This window comes from Gossypium hirsutum, chromosome A06 (assembly GCF_007990345.1).
Source record: "Gossypium hirsutum isolate 1008001.06 chromosome A06, Gossypium_hirsutum_v2.1, whole genome shotgun sequence".
In the NCBI taxonomy this organism is placed as follows: domain Eukaryota; kingdom Viridiplantae; phylum Streptophyta; class Magnoliopsida; order Malvales; family Malvaceae; genus Gossypium; species Gossypium hirsutum.
In genome coordinates, this window is record NC_053429.1 from 120,710,573 (window position 1) to 120,731,704 (window position 21,132).

The following is a 21,132-nucleotide window of genomic DNA, read 5'->3' on the forward strand; positions in this document are numbered from 1 at the left end:
GTTATTTCGATTTTTTTATTTTTAATTAATGCTTTTAATTAATAAATATTTTATTTTCAAGTCTTTTTTATTTGCATTAATATATTTATTAATTAAAATATTAATTAAAAAACAACATAGAATAAAAAATATATTAATATGCTTATAAAAATAATGGAACCTGGGATTTAAGAATGTAATCGTAATTATTTAATCATCTAACAAAATGAGCTAATATATTAAAAATATTAATTAAAAAACTTGAAGCAATATGAAATAAAAATAAAAATGTGAATAGAAAATGAATCAAACCCGAGATTTAAGGATGTAATTGTAACTATCTAACCATCTAACAAAGGAACTAGTATGTTAAAAAAAATTAAAATTTAAAAAGCTTGAAGCAACATGAAATAAAAAATAAAAAATATGTGTAGGAGAAGAATTGAACTCGAGACTCAATTATAAAAATGCTAACATTTAATCATTTGACCAAAATTAAAAGCATGTCTAGCTAGACGCGTTTTCTCATTCTCTCCAGAATAGGACTAATCCGTAAAATATTTTTAAAAAACCGGCACTTTTAGTTAATTTACCCCAAAAGATTTGCAATTATTAATTTTACCGCGACAAAGAAAAACTGAAAAAAAAAAACACGAAAATTCAAATCGATAAAGCCATAAGCTTTAAAAGGTTATTTGCAGAGTTCAGCCTTTTTGAGTGTACGCGTTTTCAAACCCAAAACGAATAATTTTTTTTTAAAAAAAGGAGAGGAAAAATCATCTGAATTCTGAAGTCTAAATTGATCTTATCGTGTTGTATTCAGCGTCTGACTCAGCGGCGTCTTCTCTTTCAACTCAGTGAAACATTTCTGGGTTCCTTTTTTGGGTTAAGCTTTGATCAAAAGAAGAAGAATAAAAAGGAAGACGATGATCATGGACAAGAACTGGAAGTTTATAAGATTAAAACAAGGTTTCGGAGTTGGTGTCTTGCTGTTTTTGTTATGTCAAACTTTGGTTTGTTGGTCATTGAATGAAGAAGGTAAGCTTTTTCTTTTTTTTTGTCTTTTTTGAAGTTTTGGATTTTGTTTGTTTGCTGGGAAAGTGAAGGAAAATATATGATTGGTAATGGATATTATGCAGGATTGGCGTTGTTAAGGTTAAAAGATAGAGTTGTGAATGATCCTTTTTGTTCATTGTCGAGTTGGAAAGAAGAAGATGGAGAGTTAGACCATTGTTCTTGGTTTGGTGTCGAGTGTTCTGATGGCAAAGTTGTTGTTTTGTAAGTTTTCTCCTTTTCTATGTCTTACTTTTTCTTGCTCTTTTGATTTGTGCTGTTTGGCTGCTGAGAAAAGAAAGGAAAATGAATTGTAATCTTGAGTGCTCAGTATTTATTTATTTATTTATTTTTCTGGAGATGTTAGCTTTGGGGATATGATTATTCAAACAGAAATATTTTCTTTACAATTTTGCAAATTTGAGACTTCCATATTTAGTATATTGAAATTTTGATAACTTATTTCCTTTAATTTGTTCTAAAATTTGATGGAATGAATAAAATGCAGGAACTTGAAGGATCTTTGTCTTGAAGGAACATTGGCACCTGAACTTGGATCTCTTGCTCATATTAAGTCCATGTAAGTGACTATGATTTGTTTATCCTTTTGTTCACATCTATGTTGCTTCCATTTTTCCTTTTTTTTTTGAAATTTTATGTTGGAATTCGATAGATCTTCTATGAGATCTTAAAATACATGAAAATCTTTTCTTTAAAAGAATATACTCGTCTCATCCACGAGTTTATAGTCATTCTAATACCATCGTTTCCTCTACAGTATTTTGCGGAACAACTCTTTTACTGGAATTATCCCCCAAGGCATCGGAGGACTCGACGAACTAGAGGTGTTGGACTTGGGATACAATAACTTCAGTGCACCGATTCCGCCCGAACTTGGAAACAATTTGTCACTGACGATCCTGTAAGTCGACAGTGTCCAGGGACGATAACGGATTGGATATCTACATTTTCTGTAATATTCCAATCCGAATCTGTTTTCATTTGGAAGCTTTTTCTTTTCTTTCTCTATCACCTAGTATAATAACTTAATTTATGCTTATGTTTGCAGTTTACTGGACAATAATGAGCTCCTCAATAGTTTATCTCCTGAGATTTATCAACTTCAGAAGCTTTCAGAAACTCAAGTGGATGAAAACCGACTATCTAAGGCTGCTAAATTATCTTGCAAGCAAAATATCAATACATGGTATGCCATCATATTTCCAATAGAAGCCATTCTTATACAATTCGATGTTGTTTCGACTCTTTATTTTGTTTTAAGTATCGACATCCAAATATTCATGTTTGACGACATGGGATATAACCCTCCAAATATATTACAAATACATGAAAAAGCAAAGATATGTACTCACATCCGATACTCACTGAATAACATAACTTAAGAGTGATTGCATCAATCAACTAAGGTCATGTCCAGGATGGACCTTTTTGTGCTGTGAAAGTTATATGAAGTTATATGTGAAGTGTTGTACATATGTTATTCCAAAAACAAAATTAAAACAGAAAGAATATTTTGTCTGGATCAAATAGATGTAATTTTCATGAAAATTTTCATCCTTTAGCTTTATTACTTTGTCTTTTTCTTTATGATTGTGTTTAATCCTTCTTTATCTTTATATTCTCTGTTAGGAACGTTGGCCAATCTGAAGATGCAATGCGAAGGAGACTGCTTCAAGCAAGGCCACCCTCTATAAACTTCAACAACATATCTCTGTCTTCTCGTCCTTCACCTCGAGTTCCTACTCCTGTATCCGCTGAACCTTCCGGCAATCCTACATTCAGAAGAGATGCTCAGGTTAACCGATCGTCCTCTCCGACTGCTTCTCCGTCTCCGTCTCCGTCTCCGCCTCCGTCAATCCCAAATGCTTTGGCTCCATCACCTTCAGGAAACAATCCTATTAATTCGGGTTCAGATCATCGACCCGCAATACTGGCTGGAGCCATAGGGGGTGGTGTATTCCTTCTAATATTAATAGTCATTGCCTATCTCTTTAAAACTTCTAAGGTATCTGCTGTGAAACCTTGGTCTACCGGGCTAAGCGGACAGCTTCAGAAAGCATTTGTAACCGGTAATTCTTCTGTCATGTTGCTGCCTCAATTCTTCATTTTTATTATAGACTCGTGATGTACCTGAATAAATTTGGAATAAATTGGAAATAATCGAGCACATATTTGTATCCAACACATTGTACCTGAATTCATGTTGCATTTCAGGTGTACCAAAGCTGAAGAGATCAGAGCTGGAAGCAGCCTGCGAAGATTTCAGCAATGTGATTAGTTCTTCAACAGTTGGCACTGTGTACAAAGGGACACTGTCTAGTGGGATTGAAATATCCGTGGCCTACATCCCTGTGAAATTTGCCAAAGATTGGTCAAGGAATTTAGAAGCACAGTTCAGAAACAAGGTATTGTACTGAAAACATCCATCTCTGTTACTAGGATTCGAGTGGAAAGATCATATCTCTATACTCATGTCTCTCTCTCTCTCTATGCCTCGGACATTGCTGTCTTGCTTTACTTGGAGTGTTCTTATTGGTTTGTCTAACCATATCTAGTTTTATAATTTCAGATTGAAACATTATCAAAGGTGAACCATAAAAATTTCGTCAACCTAGTTGGATATTGTGAGGAAGACGAGCCTTTTACGAGGATGATGGTTTTTGAATATGCTCCGAATGGAACACTTTTTGAGCATTTACACAGTTGAGCACCTAACTCTTGTTTCTCGGATGTATTTCTACATAACATGGAATAAGAACATCATAATATGTTCAGTTTTTCCTAAGTTTTCCTATGTATTTGGAATGATATTGCAGTTAAAGAATCCGAGCACTTGGACTGGACGACCAGGTTAAGAATTATGGTGGGCATCGCTTCCTGCCTAGAGCATATGCACCAGCTGAACCCTCCCATACCGCATACCAATTTGTCGTCAGCTGCAGTCAATCTAACCGAAGACTACGCGGCCAAAGTCTATGATCCATTCTCCTGGAACGAGATAACTGCAGCTGAGAGTGAAACTGATAGAAAATACCATTCGGATACACCATCATTATCAAGGCCAGAAAGTAATGTTTATAGCTTTGGGGTATTATTATTCGAAATCTTAACCGGAAGGATGCCTTACTTGGTGGATGACAATGGTTCGCTCTACGACTGGGCATCGGACTATTTAAGAAGGGATCAACCACTCATGCAGATGGTTGATCCAACTCTAAGCTCTTTCGATGCAGATCAAGTTGAGAAAATCGGAGAGGTGATCAATCTTGTGTCCACCCTGAACCTCAACAAAGACCAGATATGAGAGAAGTCGGTGCAAGATTGAGAGAGATCACTGCAATTACACCTGAAGGTGCAATCCCGAAAGTTTCTCCTCTTTGGTGGGCGGAGCTGGAGATTATGTCCACAGAAGCAAGCTAGGGGATGAAGTTGAAGTTATAAGAATGAAACTTTGATGTTTTTATATATCTTATATAGGTGAAAAGGCAAAACGAAGGTTGCACGTATTTAGTTTAGGTGAATTGAAAATCTGTTGTATATACATACACACACACACTGATGCAGTGATACATACATACATACATATATATACACTCAAGAAAGAGAGGAAATCCAGGAAAATCTTCGTTCTGCATTTCAGCGTGAAAATACGCAAATGGAAAAGAAAAAGCATAATTTGCAAGCCTATTGGTCTCTATTTGTTCTGATTTGTTCATTGTTAGCTTTAATTTTATTTTCTATTTCAATTTTGAAGCAACTTCTTCATCTGTTTTACCTTTATATGATTGTTAGCAAATCAAATATAATTCAAGTAAACAAATAGTAATGTTTATTGTTCATCACTAGAGGTGTTCATGGGCCGGGCTGGGCTCAGGTCGGGCTCAACTAAAAAATTATGTTCATTTATTGGGCTAGGGCCGGGCCCAACCCAAAAAAGGGCGTAAAATTTTGCCCAAGCTCGACCCGGATAAAAATACTAAAACCCGGGTCCGGCTCACCCGTATTGATTTTTTATATTATTTTTAAATATATAATACTTCAAAAATACTAAAAACATCAAAATAAATATTTCCCTAACAAATTGAAAATAAATTTTAAAAAATATGTAGACTTAAATAACACTAAGATAAATGCAACTTAACAAGCAAATGCCTCTAAAATAATAAAAAAATTAACAAATGCCTTTAAAATAATAAGAAATAGTAGCAACATAATAGTAAAATGGTAGCAAAATAGAGAGAAAACAACAAAAAAATAACATTAAAAAAATGCATATTTTTTTCCTTTAGTAAATTCGGGCCGACCAAGTCGGGCCTGGGCTAAAAATACCTTACCCGAGGCCTGTCTCATTTTTAAAATGGGCCTTATTTTTTTGTCCAAACTCATTTTTCGGGCCTATACTTTTGTCCAAACCCTCTCACATTTCGGGCAGGCCTTCGGGCCGGACTACCGACCTCTATTCATCACTTGCTGATAGGATGGTGTTGGCTACTTGGCTTCCTCTTGTATATTGCCTATAACTTGCTTCTAAGTAAAGTGGGAAAGCTCGAAAGAGATGACAAGCGGCCTACTAATCACATCTAGACACACATACAAGAGGCACAACTATGAATTATCCATTGAAACTTTTTGTGTGGTAGGATGGAAAATGAAAATTTTCTTCAGAATTTAATCACTTAGAAAGTTATTTAATGTTTGATATGTCAAAATAATTTTACTTTTGTTTTGGACTTTCTCATGATAAAAAATGAGAAAGTAACTTTTCCACATTCATTATTAATTTGGTTATTGCTGTTAAAGGAAATTTGTAACATTCTATTCCCGATCCGATCATCGGACCCGAGCTACGAAATGCTACAACAGCATCGGAGCAGATCACATTCAATATAGGCTTTAAAATTCAATTAAACAATACAACATTTCATAATCCATGCATAATATGATTTACAAATTAAACTGAGTCTCAATATAGCTTACGAAGGTTCTTAAGTTGACCCAAGAACAATTAAGGATCAATTTGAAACTTTTTCAAAATTAATAGAAATTTTTGCAAATATGAGTCACATGACCGTGTGCCCAGGCTGTGTAACTTATTGTGCCTGTATGGAATTAATTTTTCATGCTTCAATAGTCACACGATCGTGTCTCAACCAGTGCATATTATACAATCATATGACCTGACCGTGTAACAATCAGAAACCATGTTAATAGATTCTACTTTCAATGGTCACACAGTTATGTCACCAATTCGTGTGGACACACGGCCATATGCAAGACTGTGTGATGCATAAACATGACATTTTGTACGTGATTCAATTCAATCTTGTATCACATCAACTAATGCACTTAATCTTAACTCAAACCTACACAAAAACATCCAAGTGGTACCCAAAATACAAAAATTCCATCCATTCCTTCAATTCATGTCAATTTAGGCTAAAACTACTTATAAATACCATTTGCCTTTTAACACATTCATGTCCAGTCATACCATATTCATAACAAAATGCCATTTTAACCATTAAGAATAACATGATCAAAACATGAAATACACACATTCATGCATATAGTTTACATTTATCCCAACACTAAAATATCAGATAGAGACCAAAGCAACATGTCTCAAAATCAACATACATACACAACGACACCTATGTACATGTCATATATAATCGAGCTAATATGAACCAAAGTCTATCGAAACTTAAGATGGATAGTGTGAACTTTGGTGTGGTCCGATCCACTCGATCTTAACTGTCCATCTACAAGGATAAGCAACATAAGCATATTAAATTTAACTTGACTTACCTTAATATTAAACAATATAAATAATTGAAACATATGGGACAAAGCATGTTATAAACCTTGACATCCTTATACAATTTACACCACAAATCCCATGTTTAGTGCATTACATAAATACATCATATCAAATGCCATATGATTTTATTCATACACAAATAATCATACCATTCAATACAAGCTCATCATACAACCTTGTAAATAACATCTTTTTTATTCATTACCTTTCTATTTCGTTAAACGTTTTTGCTCAGAGAACTATATTAAATTAATCTCGGATAGACAAGACTTAAATTGCTCTTACGAGTTGGGGAGAGTTTAGAACACATGCAGTATTTCAATCATCGATAAGATAACCAACTCCAATACATGGTACCTCTTATATTTATATGGCATGAAAGCCAACACCGGTACATAGTACCTATTGTATGTATATGACATGAAAGTTGACACCGATACATAATACTTGTATGTATATGGCATGATAGCCAACACCAGTTCATAGTACATGTTGTATTTATATGGCATGAAAATCAATGTCGGTACATAGTACTTGCTGTATGTATATGGCATGATAGCCAACACCAGTACATAGTACCTATTATATATATATAGCCTAATTGTGTACTAAGTTCTCTCGGGCCACAAATCTATTTCCAACCTTCTAAACTATCATAACATTGCCATATACATGGGTTTTTTACTGAAATAAATTAAGAAAAAGAATTATATACCAAAATAGGTTGTCAGCTGAATTATTTACCAAAATGGGTTGTTCATTTCATTTGCGCTTATCTGACAGGCGCGACTCTTTTTTTTATATTAAAAAAATATATATTTTTTAAATAAAATATTATTTTTTATTTTCAAATCAGTATAACCCATGTATAGATACGAATACAGGTTGCGTCTATCTCAGAGGCGCGACTAATTGAGCCTTTCTCAGAGGCGCTATTAATTGTGCCTATCTCAGAGGCACAAATGATGGGGCCCACAAGAGTGTCTGGTGCTTAATTTTACCCCTATATATACCTTAAAAATTGTCAATAAAAATAAAAAATCAAATAAAATTACAATATATAAAAATTACATTAAAAAAATACAAAACACTAGAAACATTGATATTTGTGGGTGTTAAATAATTTATAACTTAATTTTAAATTCATCAGATACTAAACTAAACACAACATTGATATTTGTGGGTATTAAATATTTTAATTAAAATTTTAAATAATTTTAATAAAAGTATTTGTCAATATCTTAATTCATACTTAGAATCAACAGTGCATTAAATGGAATTCGAAGATCATATCCTACTTGTTATTGTAGATATAAATATCCATATCCCATATTTTTTCACACAGTCAAAACTCTACTCCCATTGTTTAAAATATTTCTTAATTATGAGTTTTGGGAAACGCTTTTAATTGATACTATTAATGTATTATTATCAATTTTTTATTTTTTTTAAGTTGCTATTAAGTATTGGTATGTTAATACTTGATTTATATTCTTCAATATTTCTACAATCATTTTTTTATAAAAATAATTTTAAAGTATATAAATTTATGAAAAAAATCTGTTATGATTAAACTTAGACAAATTTATATCCAAGTTGATATAAAAAATATGAAATGAGTCTGCAGTAACAGCAGTAGATGGCACGCAGGGGGCTGTTTGTACACTGTGCGGAACAGTACCATTTGCGCCTACCTGTCAGGCACGATTAGTCGCGCCTATCTGACAGGTGCGACCCATTCTAATATATTTTTTACTCGTATTTTGATCCGTTGACCGTATTTTTACATGCATATAAATTTAAATATTTTTAATAAAAATAAAAAAAATATATATTTTATTTAAAAGAATAAAAAAATATTTTAATATAAAAAAAGAGTTGCGCCTGTCATAGGCGCGAATGAAAAAAACGACCTATTTTGATAAATAATCTAGCTGACAACCTATTTTGGTATATAATTTTTTTTAATTTTTTCAGTAAAAACCCCATATACATGTAACATGATTCAATTAACAATCCATGAATCTTCCATTCTAAATAACTATTTATTTCACTCGTTACTATTATCGTACTTATACTAATTCAATCTCTGTAGTCGTATACATGTTTTTCATATTTCAAAAACAATCAAAACATATTTTAAACCGTGTAATATCATCATATACACATCATTCATTTATACAACAATTTCACGATCATTCATTACCATACATCTATTCATATTTATCATATATTTCATATTTTACGATTTAATCCATTTAATGCCAAAAACTTTATATATATATAACATTTCCAACTAACAGTAAAATAAAATAATACAAATATATAAAAAAAATTAATAAAGTAAGTCTATATGAACTTACCTGGAAAACAATAACTACAAAGTGTCAGAGACTAATCTACACTCTCTCATATTTCTCGATTAACTTTCAATTTATTTAAATCTCAATCTATAACAATTTATTGCCAATTATCAATGACATTTACTTTATAATATCCTATTCAAGGCATATGACAACTTAATTTTATTTTACATAATTTTCCTAAAATTTTACATTTTATTCAATTTAATCCTTAAAACCAAAATTATAATAATTTTCACATTTTAGCATCATTTTTACTCCAATTTCAATAAAATCCTTGTATAGCCCTCTAAATTCAATAATTACAAAAATTTTATGTCAATTTTAAAATATTTTCATTTTAGCCCTAAACTCAAAACTAACAAATTTCACTTTACAAATTAACCCTATTACATATCTAAGCTTCAAATTCTACCATTAAACATCAAAAGCTTCAAAATTCATCAATGGAAAACTTTTAAAACTTTAACAATTTTATAACTTAATACCCAAGTTAGCTAAATTAAGTTACAACAATTTCAAAAATATAAAATTACGGATAAACGGTTCCAAAATCACTTACATGCAACAGCCGAACTTCTAAGAATGAAAACAATGGCTTCTCTTTTTCTTTGGATGTTCGAACGATGAAAAGAAGGTAAAAGGGTTGAAGATGACCTGACATGCTTTTCTTTTTATGTTGTACTTGTATCTATTTCATTATTAACATATTTTAACGTGTAATTAATTAGGACAAGCACTAACCGTCCCACTCTTTTAATTTTAGCTAAATTGCCACCTAAATCCTCGAACAATTATTAATTAAGCTTTTAAATTAACAAAATTTAATAATGATTAACTTCTATCCTTTTTATGATTTAGTCCTTATACTTTAATTAATCTTGAATTTAGTAAAATTTCCTATTCGAAATTCAATTTATCCATATAATCACTCGATAAATATTTTAATGAAAACATTTTCGAACTCAGTTTTTGAAAGTAAGGTCTCGATATCTCATTTTTTGACACCACTAACTTTAGGGTTAGTACACTTGTACGTAACTAATTATCCAATTGTCAATTTTCACCAAACCAAAATTCAATGAAATATTTTAATTAACTCGTAAATATTAATTAATAATATTTACAAACTCGATCATCATAAAACAAGATTTCAAAACCACCATTTCTAGTACCGCTAAAATTTGAGATGTTACAAAATTGATCAAACAAGTCATGACAACTAAATACTGACTTAAAATTTTTACAATTTTTTTCATTTTCTTTAAATTTTGTTTCTTTATTCTATTATTCTTTTCATCCTTAATCTTTTCTTCTTTCTTTTTTTTTTTTTTGTCATTCATTTTTTTCTATTCTCTTTCTCGTCCTTTTTCCTCATTTTCTTCCTTTACCCAACTTAGCCGCAATCGTTAGTGGTTTGCTCTGATCACTCAACCCTTCCCAAATCCTAACCTAAACCAAATTCACAATACCTTAAACTCACATATCTAATAACCTACAAACATGTATAAAATCATGAACCCAAAACCTCTTTGCAACCAATTTTGGGCCCATCCTATGAAGCCGGCGGAAAACTATAAAACAAAAGAAGAAAAAACAAAGTAAAAAAGAGAGGGGTGATTTATGTTCACAAAATCCAGTTAAGAAAATGGTTTACTGTAATAGTATAAGTTAAGAGAGGGGGGTGATTTATGTTCAATCAATTTGTGATATTTATAATAATAAGATTTTATCAGAAAAATATAAGTTTTTTATGCAAGACGGATTTGAATCATTCTTGAATTTTAACCAAACGGTCTTTTCAGATATCTTCGTACCCCGAATTGCACTGAGTGTGAGCTCAAGCAACATGAACCAAACACAAAATCAAGAAACGGTTTTATTACTTTAGTAAGAAAGTAATTCTAAGAAAATAAATTCTCACTACTTTCTGCGGAATAGCGATATATGAAAACTTGTGTAAATAACTCTACTAGTGTTATACATTTATAAAGATATGAGAGAATCCTAGTTGAATAAGAATTATACAAATAATATTTATTTAATAGAAAATACTATCCTAATCCAACTAGGAGAGATATGGGCAACACATCCAAGTAAATATTACTAGAGTTGTCACCCCTTACTTATCATATGAGGGGACTTGGGTCTCTCTTATATTGAGTCCACTTTTATGTGCTTCTTAAACTTTTTACTCAACACTTTATAATCAAACCCAATATTTATTTTTCTTTCTCAAAATAAATATTAATTATTTAATTTTTTTTAATTAATTAAATTAGCTAAATTTAATTTTCTAATTGAATAGTTTTTTAACTCAATTTTAATTTCGTTAAAGTCATGACAACTTTACTTTAAAAGTATGTATAAAAAATATATTTAATTTTCATAGTCAATGGATTCATAATGACGAATTAATTTAATTCTATTTTCGAAATCCAATTATTTAGTTATAATTCATTAAATAATAATTTGAAAACCTTAAATTAATTCTCAAGTCATTTTTATACTTAGTGGGAAAACGCATTCATTTGTGAATGTGACCTATTTCTCTAACGTCGTCATTCTCATTCATTAATATTCGTTTGGTTTTAGATGCAATTTATTTTTAGTTTCAACAAGCTAACGGATGGACCGATTGGACATATATAATTATGACTTAAATAATTTATAATTAAGTTCTAGCTTTTCACTTATTTATTACAAACTTATTTAGTCACGAAGTCATTCCACTATAGTATTATGAGTGAGCTCTCCTTAATTACATACCATTATTAAAGCTACTTTAATAAGTATTCGTCTAATGACCTTGTTATAAATGTGTTACCTTCATAGGATATCCTTAATCTCTTTGAAATAAATTTGTTATCCTAATATGATCCTATTTTATCTCATGATAACTATTACATCTTTTTTTATGAAAAGTCAACTACTATAAAATAGTAATCAAGTATTTTATCACAAAGACAAACAGCATGTGGCCACATTTACTTTTCATCTATTATATAATGCCGATGAAAAGATATCATTTACTTATTAGTTAGGTTATGAATTTCACTATCATAAATGATACTACATGCCGCAGAAGCCATATACTCAACACACAAGTTTTTGATTCATTATCTATTTGAACATAAGTTTTTACTTACATCAAAGTATACGAGTTACACATACATAGTACATTATCCACTCAAGATTAAGGTCTGACATACTATGAATGCCACAAGTAATTAAAGCCATAAATTAATCTAGGATCTATTCTATTTTAGTCTTGTCTGATGTACTATCAATCTAATTAATTTTGCTAATTATTAATTAAACAAAATTCTACTAATTTTAAAATAAAAATATTACTTAAATAGAGCTCTAAGTATAAAATATAGAAAAAAAATTTATGATACTTATAATCTATACTACTATATATATAAAAGGAAGGCATTAGGCTTTGCTTATTTGACACCCAACTTACTCTTTTTTATTTTTACATTGTTAATAATAATGGTTATTTTTTAATTTTGGTCTCTCTACTTTTTATTTATATAAAAATAGTTTAATTTCAATTCCTGTCTCTATACCATATTAAAATTTGAGATTTAATCTTTATATTTGAATATTTTATATAATTTGGTACCTCAACGTTTATAGTGCTATTAGTTAATTTAAATATTTTCTTCTAATTAAAATGTTTTAAAGAACCACTAACATTGTTAAGTTTTTTTGTTAAATTTAATTCCATTATAATGCCACTTTTTTGTGAAATGATTATTAAGTGAGTACTTTTTAAAAAAAAATTTAGAATGTCGCACCAACAAATTTAAGAGAAGCATTTTAATGATGCTAACAATTGGAATTGAATTTTTAAATTCAAAAAATAGAGAAACTAAATTCTTAAAAATAAAAAGACGAACACTGAATTTCGAATATATAGAGAGTATAGAAACTTAGAGCATATTGTAACCTTTAAATTTTAACTATTTAGTCCAAAAATAATTAACCCTACACAAAGCATGGGTCGAAAATCATACTGGCTATAATTATAATTTACCATTATTAGTTAAAAAAATTGACATAAACAAAGTTGTGTTGATTTTATTTTAAAAAATTCAAAATGATAAATTAATATATTTTAATTAAATTCAATAATTTAAATAAAAGTATTATTTTATATTAATTATTATAATTAAGAATATAATATTCTAAAAAAATTAATTAAATATTAAATACTAAATGCAACAAGTTAATAATAATATTAAATATAAAATAACAAAGTCAAAAAATGGTGCATTGAACTTACTGATTTATATGTACATATGGATAATAATTTTATAAATTAATGCAAATATATTTTTATTATTCTATTGATAAATGAGATAATTTCTCGAAATGCTAAATCAAATCAGCAAATAACAAAGATATTAGTGACAATGAAGTAAATAATAAACAGTAAAAGGGTATTTTAGCAAAAAATGACTTCCTGAATAAACCTTTAACATAAAAAACCCCTGGCATCGCCGCCCGCCTCCTTACTTCACTGTCTTCAATTGCGATTTCCCTTTTTTTTTCCGTTTACAATGTCAGACCCCGATTCTCTACCCGACGTGACTCCACCTAAATCGAAACCCGACCCGGAACACCCAAAACCCTTCAACACCGATGACATCGACGAAGAAGAAGAAGACGACGACGACGAGAACGACGTCGAATACGATGACGAGGACGCAAAAGGCGAGGTATTTGGAGAGCCGAACCGCCCTAAACCTCACTCTCGAGAGGCTCAGTTCCGTTCGGAAGAACTCAAAATGGACTCGCTGCTCCAGCGAATGCAAAGCGGTCCGGTTTCGGTCCGAGTCCACGACGTGATCATCAAAGGGAACACGAAAACCAAAGACCACGTAATTGAAGCCGAGACGGAGGTTTTGAACAACGTTGGCTCGATGCAAGAGCTCTTAAAAGCGTCACAGATAGTGAATTTGCGGCTCCAAGCACTTGAAATATTTGATTCCGTGAAAATCACGCTCGATTCCGGCCCGCCGGAACTTCCTGGAACTGCTAACGTGATTATCGAGGTTGTTGAGACAGCCAGCCCGCTTTCGGGACAGATTGGAGCTTATACGAAAGCGGAGGTGATTTTCTTTTCAATCTGATTTTTTTAAGCTTTATTTATTTTTTCTTTTCTAATTTGCTTGTTTTGACTTATATATGTTTTGGTTACTGAGAAATTTGGGGAAATTGTTGCAATGTGGGTTTTTATATACATGAGTTTAGTGTGAGTAGTTGGAATGTGGAACTAGGTTTGAGTCTGTGATAACTGAATTTATTAAGTGTAATGTGGTAATTAATTATGTTACTGACTCGTGCATGAGGGTCAGGTATGAGTATGTTTCGGGTACATGTATTGTTCAAATTCTCTGAAGTTTTCATGTCGGACAGGGTATGTATTTGGAGGATCATATCTCATACCCGTCTAGATACATGCCGGGCAGATGGAGGTAGTTAAAGAGAAATGAAGAGTCGGAACAATGTAGATGATTTGATTTTGTGGAGAGGAACTCTTTTATTTAAGCTGACCGTAAAATATAAGGAATAATGACAATGCTAATGAATGAGAATATTGCGAGTTAGTGGATTTGCTGGAGTTTTTATCTTTATTAAAGATTTAGATAGATAAAAGAGTAGAAACGATGCCCATTGAGTAAGGCTGCATATATGTAGATGTCAGATAAGTGTTTCCAGGGTCAGAATGAAGGTGCATTTTGTTCCATTTGTATGACATTTATGCACATGCATCTTATGCTATAGATTTGCTTTCATAGGCTATTTAGTTATGCATTTGGTCACTACATGTGACCAACAAAATGTGATATAGAAAATAAGCTAATGACATATGCGTGATTGTAATGTTTGTACTAGTTTTGACTTGGAAAGTTCTGTTTCTCCTACACTTTGAGCACTCATTTTCTGTGAATTTATAAGTATGATACCTTGAATTCTGTTTTAAAGTTGTACAATGCTGTTGTAGGCTAGATCTTCCACAGTGGAAGGATCTCTCAAGTACAAAAACTTCTTTGGTTATGGGGATCTTTGGGATGGTTCATTGGCATATGGCTACGATCACTCAGCTGAGTTGAGCGCTGGTGTTTTTTTGCCGAAATTTAAAGGACTGGTAACACCTGTCTCAGCACGAGCATACTTGCTATCCCAAGACTGGCTAAAGTTTTCTTCTTACAAAGAGCGATCGATGGGCCTTTCTCTTGGATTATTTTCTACTCCATATCATGATTTAGCATATAATCTTGCGTGGCGTACCTTGACAGATCCATCACAAATGTCATCGAGGTCCATAAGGAGGCAGCTTGGCCATAATTTACTTTCTTCTTTGAAATATACCTTTAAATTTGATAGGAGAAATTCAACAATGCGACCAACTTGGGGTTATGCTTTTGTTTCTACTACTCAAATTGGTGGCCTCGCACCTGATAGTCGAAGCTTACGCTTTCTGCGGCAGGTATGAATTATGCATGCTTTTTGTTTACATCCTAAGCATTCTTGATTTTGTCTCACAATCACGCATTTGAACTTGTTTGTCAGCATTGCTGTTTGTCATATTTTTTTTCTTTTCATTGAAATTTATGACAGGAGTTTGATCTTCGTTACGTTGTTCCTCTCGGATTTTATCATGCTGCCCTTAATTTTGGGGTTTCTGGCGGTGTTGTCTTTCCATGGGGGAATGGGTTCTCAAGTAGGCCATCATCTTTGCCAGAAAGATTCTTCTTAGGTGGCAACATATCTCCAGTTTGTGCTTTAGGAGGGCCGACAGCATTGTGGGGATTTAAGACAAGGGGATTGGGACCGACAGAACCAAAAAGACAGGTTAACAATGAAAGTGCCGATCCTTCTGGTGTGGATTTTCTTGGAGGAGACCTTGCTGTTACTGCTTTGGCAGACCTTTCTTTCGATCTTCCATTTAGGTGGTTTAGAGAAAAGGGAATCCATGCTCATGTGTTTGCATGTGCTGGTAATGTTGCTAAATTAACAGAGAATGAGTATCGCAATATCTCTGTTCAGAAGTTCGTAGAGTCACTCCGAAGTTCAGTAGGTGTTGGACTTGTTGTTCCTACGAGTTTATTTCGTATGGAGGTTTGTTCTCACTCTCTCTCTCTAATTATTTTCAGTCAAGCATTGATAATTTGTTAGATCTTAATTTTCTGTTTTATATAATTTTACTAATAATCTAATTAGGACTTTATATTCTCTGAATATTCTATTATCGATAAGTTTTGATAATTAAGCCGGGGCTGGGGGTTTTGAACTTAGAATAGGACCTCCTTATTCAGGAGAACATCAAGTCAAATAAAGGTTTTGACACTATGAAATGATAACATAGTTGTAGATAATTTGACTGTTCACATAGGTCCCATTACGCCATTCATTTCAATCGGTGCCATTTTTGTCAGAGAAATTGTTTGCTGAATGTAATTAAGATAGGTTATTAAGATCCGTTTCTGGCCGAATTTCCATGCTGCATATAGATACTATACAAAGGATTGATAATAGAGTTGATAGCTCAATGCCATTTTTCTCTATTTTTGCCATCGACTGTTTTGTGTGTGTTGACTTTCTTAATGAGAAAAAAGATATGGTATGATCGAGTCAATTTGCTCGAGTTCTGTACAAGACTAATGACAGTTACTTTTGGCACCCCGGTTTCCATTGTGTTGTTTAGTGTTTTACATGAGTCAAGGAGCTGCAATTTTTATAGCTAACGTAATTTCTCCTCCCATCTGGTCCAGCTTAACTACTGCTATATACTGAAGAAGTTGGATCATGATCGGGCCAAAACCGGTGTTTGGCTTACTTTCTCTGCAGCATCATAGAAGTTTTGGACTTTATATTGGTGTCTGGCACAAGTGAAAACCGGTGTTTGGCATGCTTCCCCAGTTGCATCATAGCATTCCGGATCTTATATTGGGTGTCCAGCAGAATTTTGGAATCTAATCGATGTCGAATTGAGATTTTCATTGTTATTTTCTTTTTACCTGGAAAATAGGCCACATTCATCACAAATTGTATTTCATATTCCAGTTGCTACAATCTTGGTGAAGAAGCAACTTTTTAAGCCAAATTTCTCTGTAACCCATACAAGATAAGCTATGGGTTGATCTCAAACGTGAATCATTATTTTGTAATTTCGGTCGGATATTTACTGCCATTAATCTTAATAATTCTTATTAAAATTAAAAAAAGGCATAATATCAAAATTAGTTTTTTTAAAGTTTAATATTTTGTCAACTTGATATTTATTATAAAATATTAGAAATATGGATATTATTTTTATTTTATAAGGATAAATTTGTAAATTATCATTATATTCTCAAGAAAATATTTAGTGTACTAAATAAAATAATATAATTTTTCAAAGATTTTAATCAATACTTTTCTACGTATATAAGTTAAAATTTTTATTAATCACATTTTCAATAATCATTTTAAGGAATCGTTGAAATTATAATATGAGAAAGCGCTGAAAACCTGGTTGTTGCTAAGAATAGGGGACATCTAAGAACTAGCTTACACCCTATACAACTTCCAACACAACTTACGACCTTCCTGTCATGCAATTCATAAAAATAGGGTAGCTTCTTGATTAAATTTCATTTTTTTTAAACTCTATGGAAATAAATAAAAATAAAAAATAAACTATTTTGTTAGACACTTACAATTGAGTCATTTCTATTTTATTCATTTAATATTAATTTGACTATTTTTGTTAAAGAAAATTGATTAAATTAGTCACTTCACATTAAAAGGTACGGAATATTGACTTAAAATTTTACTTTTTTTTCATTTTCATTTTCTTTAAATTTTGTTTCTTTATTATGTTGTTATTTTCATTCTTCCTTAATCTTTTTTCTTTTCATTCTCTCTCTTACTCTTTTCCTCATCTTCTTCCTTACCCAACATAAGTTATTCCGACCACTCAACCCTTCTCAAATCCTAACCTAAACCAAATCTAGAATACCCTAAATTTAAATATCTAGCAACCCACAAACCTGCATAAAACCATGAACCCAGAACCCCTTTGCAACCAATTTTTGGCCCAACTTGTGAAACCGATGGAAAATCATAAAACCTAAGAAGAAAAAGCAAAATAAAAAGAGAGGGAATAATTTATGTTAGAAAAATTCAGTTAAAAAAACGGTTTACTGTAATAGTAGAAGTTTTAAAAAAATTTTAAACTAAGCTATTTTATGATATTTATTGCAATAAACTTTTACTAAAAAGGACATATGCTTTGTGCGGAGACTGATTTGAATTGTTCTCGGCTTTCAACCGAATAGTCTTCTTAATTATCCTTGTATCTCAAATTGTGTCACGTGTAGTCTCGAGCAACACGAACCAAACACAAAATAAGAAACGATTTTATTACTTTAGTAGGAAAGTAATTATGTCAACAGAAATAGGTAGAAAATCATAATTACTTCAAAATAAATTTTTATTACTTTTTGCAGAGAGAGAGATGGGAGAATGCTAATTGAATAAGAATTACACAAATAATATTTATTAGTAAATATTAATAGGGTTGTTGCCCCTTACTTATCATACGAGGCACATTGGGGTCTCTCATATATTGGATACAATTATATGTGATTCTTAGACTTTTAACCCAACACTTTATAATTTAATTAAATTCAATATTTGTTTTCAACTTCCCAAAATAAATATTAATTAATTAATTAATCTAATTAACTAAACTGATTTCTCAATTAAATAATTTTGTCAACTCAATTCTATTTATGTTAAAGTCATAAAAGAATCTATTAAAAAATATTTTTAATTTACATATTCAACGGATTCATATGTGGCGTTAAAATAAATTGATGGACCAATCAGACGGTGACATGTGGCAACTTCTAGTTTAATCTAATATTTTTCAATAAAAAAATTAAAAGATCAGAAAAATTATAAAAGTAAAAAAAATTTATCAAAAGAATATATAAATGATTAAATATTAAAAACTATGAAAATTGAAATAAATATTATAAATATATAAAAAATCTAATAAATTATAAAATTAATAAAACATATTTAAAATTTTATAAAAAATATTAAAATTCTATAAAAATCATAAAAAGTATTAAAATCTATATTTTAACTCATAAAAATTATAAAAACTTGAATTGGACCGGCTCGTTCAATTAGACTGATAAGATCGAAATCAATAAAGATATCAATCTAGAGAAAGTCATTAGATTGGTTGACTTAGGAACCAAATTATTGAACTGATTTAAAAAAATGTTTATTTTATTGTTTAATATTTTATTTAATTGAATTGGACAAACCTGACAAATTGACAAATCGGTGGCCTGATCAGTTCGACCACCGCTTTGATTTTGAAAACCTTAGTTATAATATTTCATTCTGACATAAACTAATAGTTGGAAAATGGAATTTTGGTTTGATAAAAATATTAAAAAGCACAAAATTAGTTCGACTGCCAGTAATTAGGTCAACTGGTCTAATGGCTTTACTTGAACTGGTGCATTCGTCAATTTTTTATAAGTTTAATAAGTTTATATCAATTTTAATATTTTCTGATTTTTATATATTTTTAATGATTTTTAATATTTTTTATGAAAAAATATTAGATTAAACCAAAAGCTACCATGTGTCACTACTTTATTGGTCTTAATTTCAAACTATTTTAACGGTCAATGTGATTAATGACAGAAATCATTAATGAATGGGCCTAATTAGGTGCAAATTTAATACAGAGGCTTAATTAATTTTTTTTCTTTTTATATTTTTTTAACAGTTTATAGAGAGAGAGAGCAAGTCTCTCTAGATAATTATCTTTGGGAGATCTTCATATCCACTCTTCTCATGCTAATTTTATGTGGTTATTTTAAGTCTTCAATTGATAAATAAAGTTAATTTCTTACAATTAAATTAGATTGTTTATCTATTTAAATTTTTATTTTTATTTCATCAGTCTCTATGTTTATTTTTAAGAATTTACATGTTGCTTATTGACACAAAATACTGATTTATTTAAAATAATGTTTTCGCCTTTTTATGGGTCTTCAAACTAATTAATGTTATTGATGATTCATGAAAGGAAGAAGATAATCAAAATTTTTGAAATGCATAAAGTCATAATAATAAACTCACCTTTAATTATTTAAGTAATCTTTCTATTATTCAATTTTTTGTATGGGAGTACCATTATTTTAGTTCTCTTCAAGGCACTTAGCTAAATAGTTAATATTGTTGTTGAAGTTCTTTACAAAATACGATTGTCACGTCTTAAAATATAAGGGGTTAATTGGAATAATTAGTTAAAAAATAAATTAAGTTTGATAGTTAAGTAGTTAGTGCACTCCTTAAAGGTTTTAGGTTCAAGCTACACCTCTTTCATTTCTATTTTTTTTTATTTTCAACAAATTAGGATAAAAACCACACTAAAATATATATTGTCTGCTGTAAAAACTAAACAAGAAATAGGTCTAATGGTTAACATTCTTGTCCCCTTGCATACTCGAGTTTGAGCCGTCCAAAACCTCCTCCATTTTTTTTATTTTCGGCAACAATGGTAAATTACCATGCAACCCCCTAGGGTTCCCAAATCCAAGGTATTTAGTCCTTCTGTTCCTAATCCCACTTGGACTATGCTTTCTTTTCAACCACAATTAGAATTCTGCTCTCTTTTCTCTCTATTTCTTCTCATTTTCTTTTCTATCATCTTATTTGCATCTTATTTTACATATTTTGTTGTTGAATATTTTGCTTTCCCCAAATAAATCAATCGTTAATTTTCCTATTGGTTTCATAATTTTCATCAATAACATCTTTATTATTTGCCAAAGAACCAGTAAGGACATCCCAATCCCAATGATT

The 21,132-nt window shown here is 30.9% G+C and overlaps 1 protein-coding gene and 1 pseudogene across 1 annotated transcript; both read left to right on the top strand.

Annotated features, from left to right (window-relative positions):
- The first annotated feature begins 691 nt into the window (after positions 1-691).
- On the top strand, positions 692-4,738 carry LOC121230728 (probable inactive receptor-like protein kinase At3g56050; annotated as a pseudogene).
- An 8,992-nt stretch (positions 4,739-13,730) lies between these two features.
- On the top strand, positions 13,731-17,456 carry LOC107900525 (sorting and assembly machinery component 50 homolog). The gene is made up of 4 exons (XM_016826147.2): positions 13,731-14,360; positions 15,257-15,742; positions 15,874-16,374; positions 17,028-17,456. Exons 1-4 carry the CDS (start codon positions 13,809-13,811, stop codon positions 17,109-17,111), a joined length of 1,623 nt encoding a protein of 540 aa, XP_016681636.2. The 5' UTR covers positions 13,731-13,808; the 3' UTR covers positions 17,112-17,456.
- The last annotated feature ends 3,676 nt before the right edge of the window (positions 17,457-21,132 follow it).

Bases quoted from the DNA above. Each gene is read 5' to 3' on its own strand.
- LOC107900525 (XM_016826147.2), top strand. From the start codon at position 13,809: ATGTCAGACCCCGATTCTCTACCCGACGTGACTCCACCTAAATCGAAA. The intron at 14,361-15,256 runs GTGATTTTCTTT...ATGCTGTTGTAG, and splicing joins GAGCTTATACGAAAGCGGAG to GCTAGATCTTCCACAGTGGA. The intron at 15,743-15,873 runs GTATGAATTATG...AATTTATGACAG, and splicing joins GCTTACGCTTTCTGCGGCAG to GAGTTTGATCTTCGTTACGT.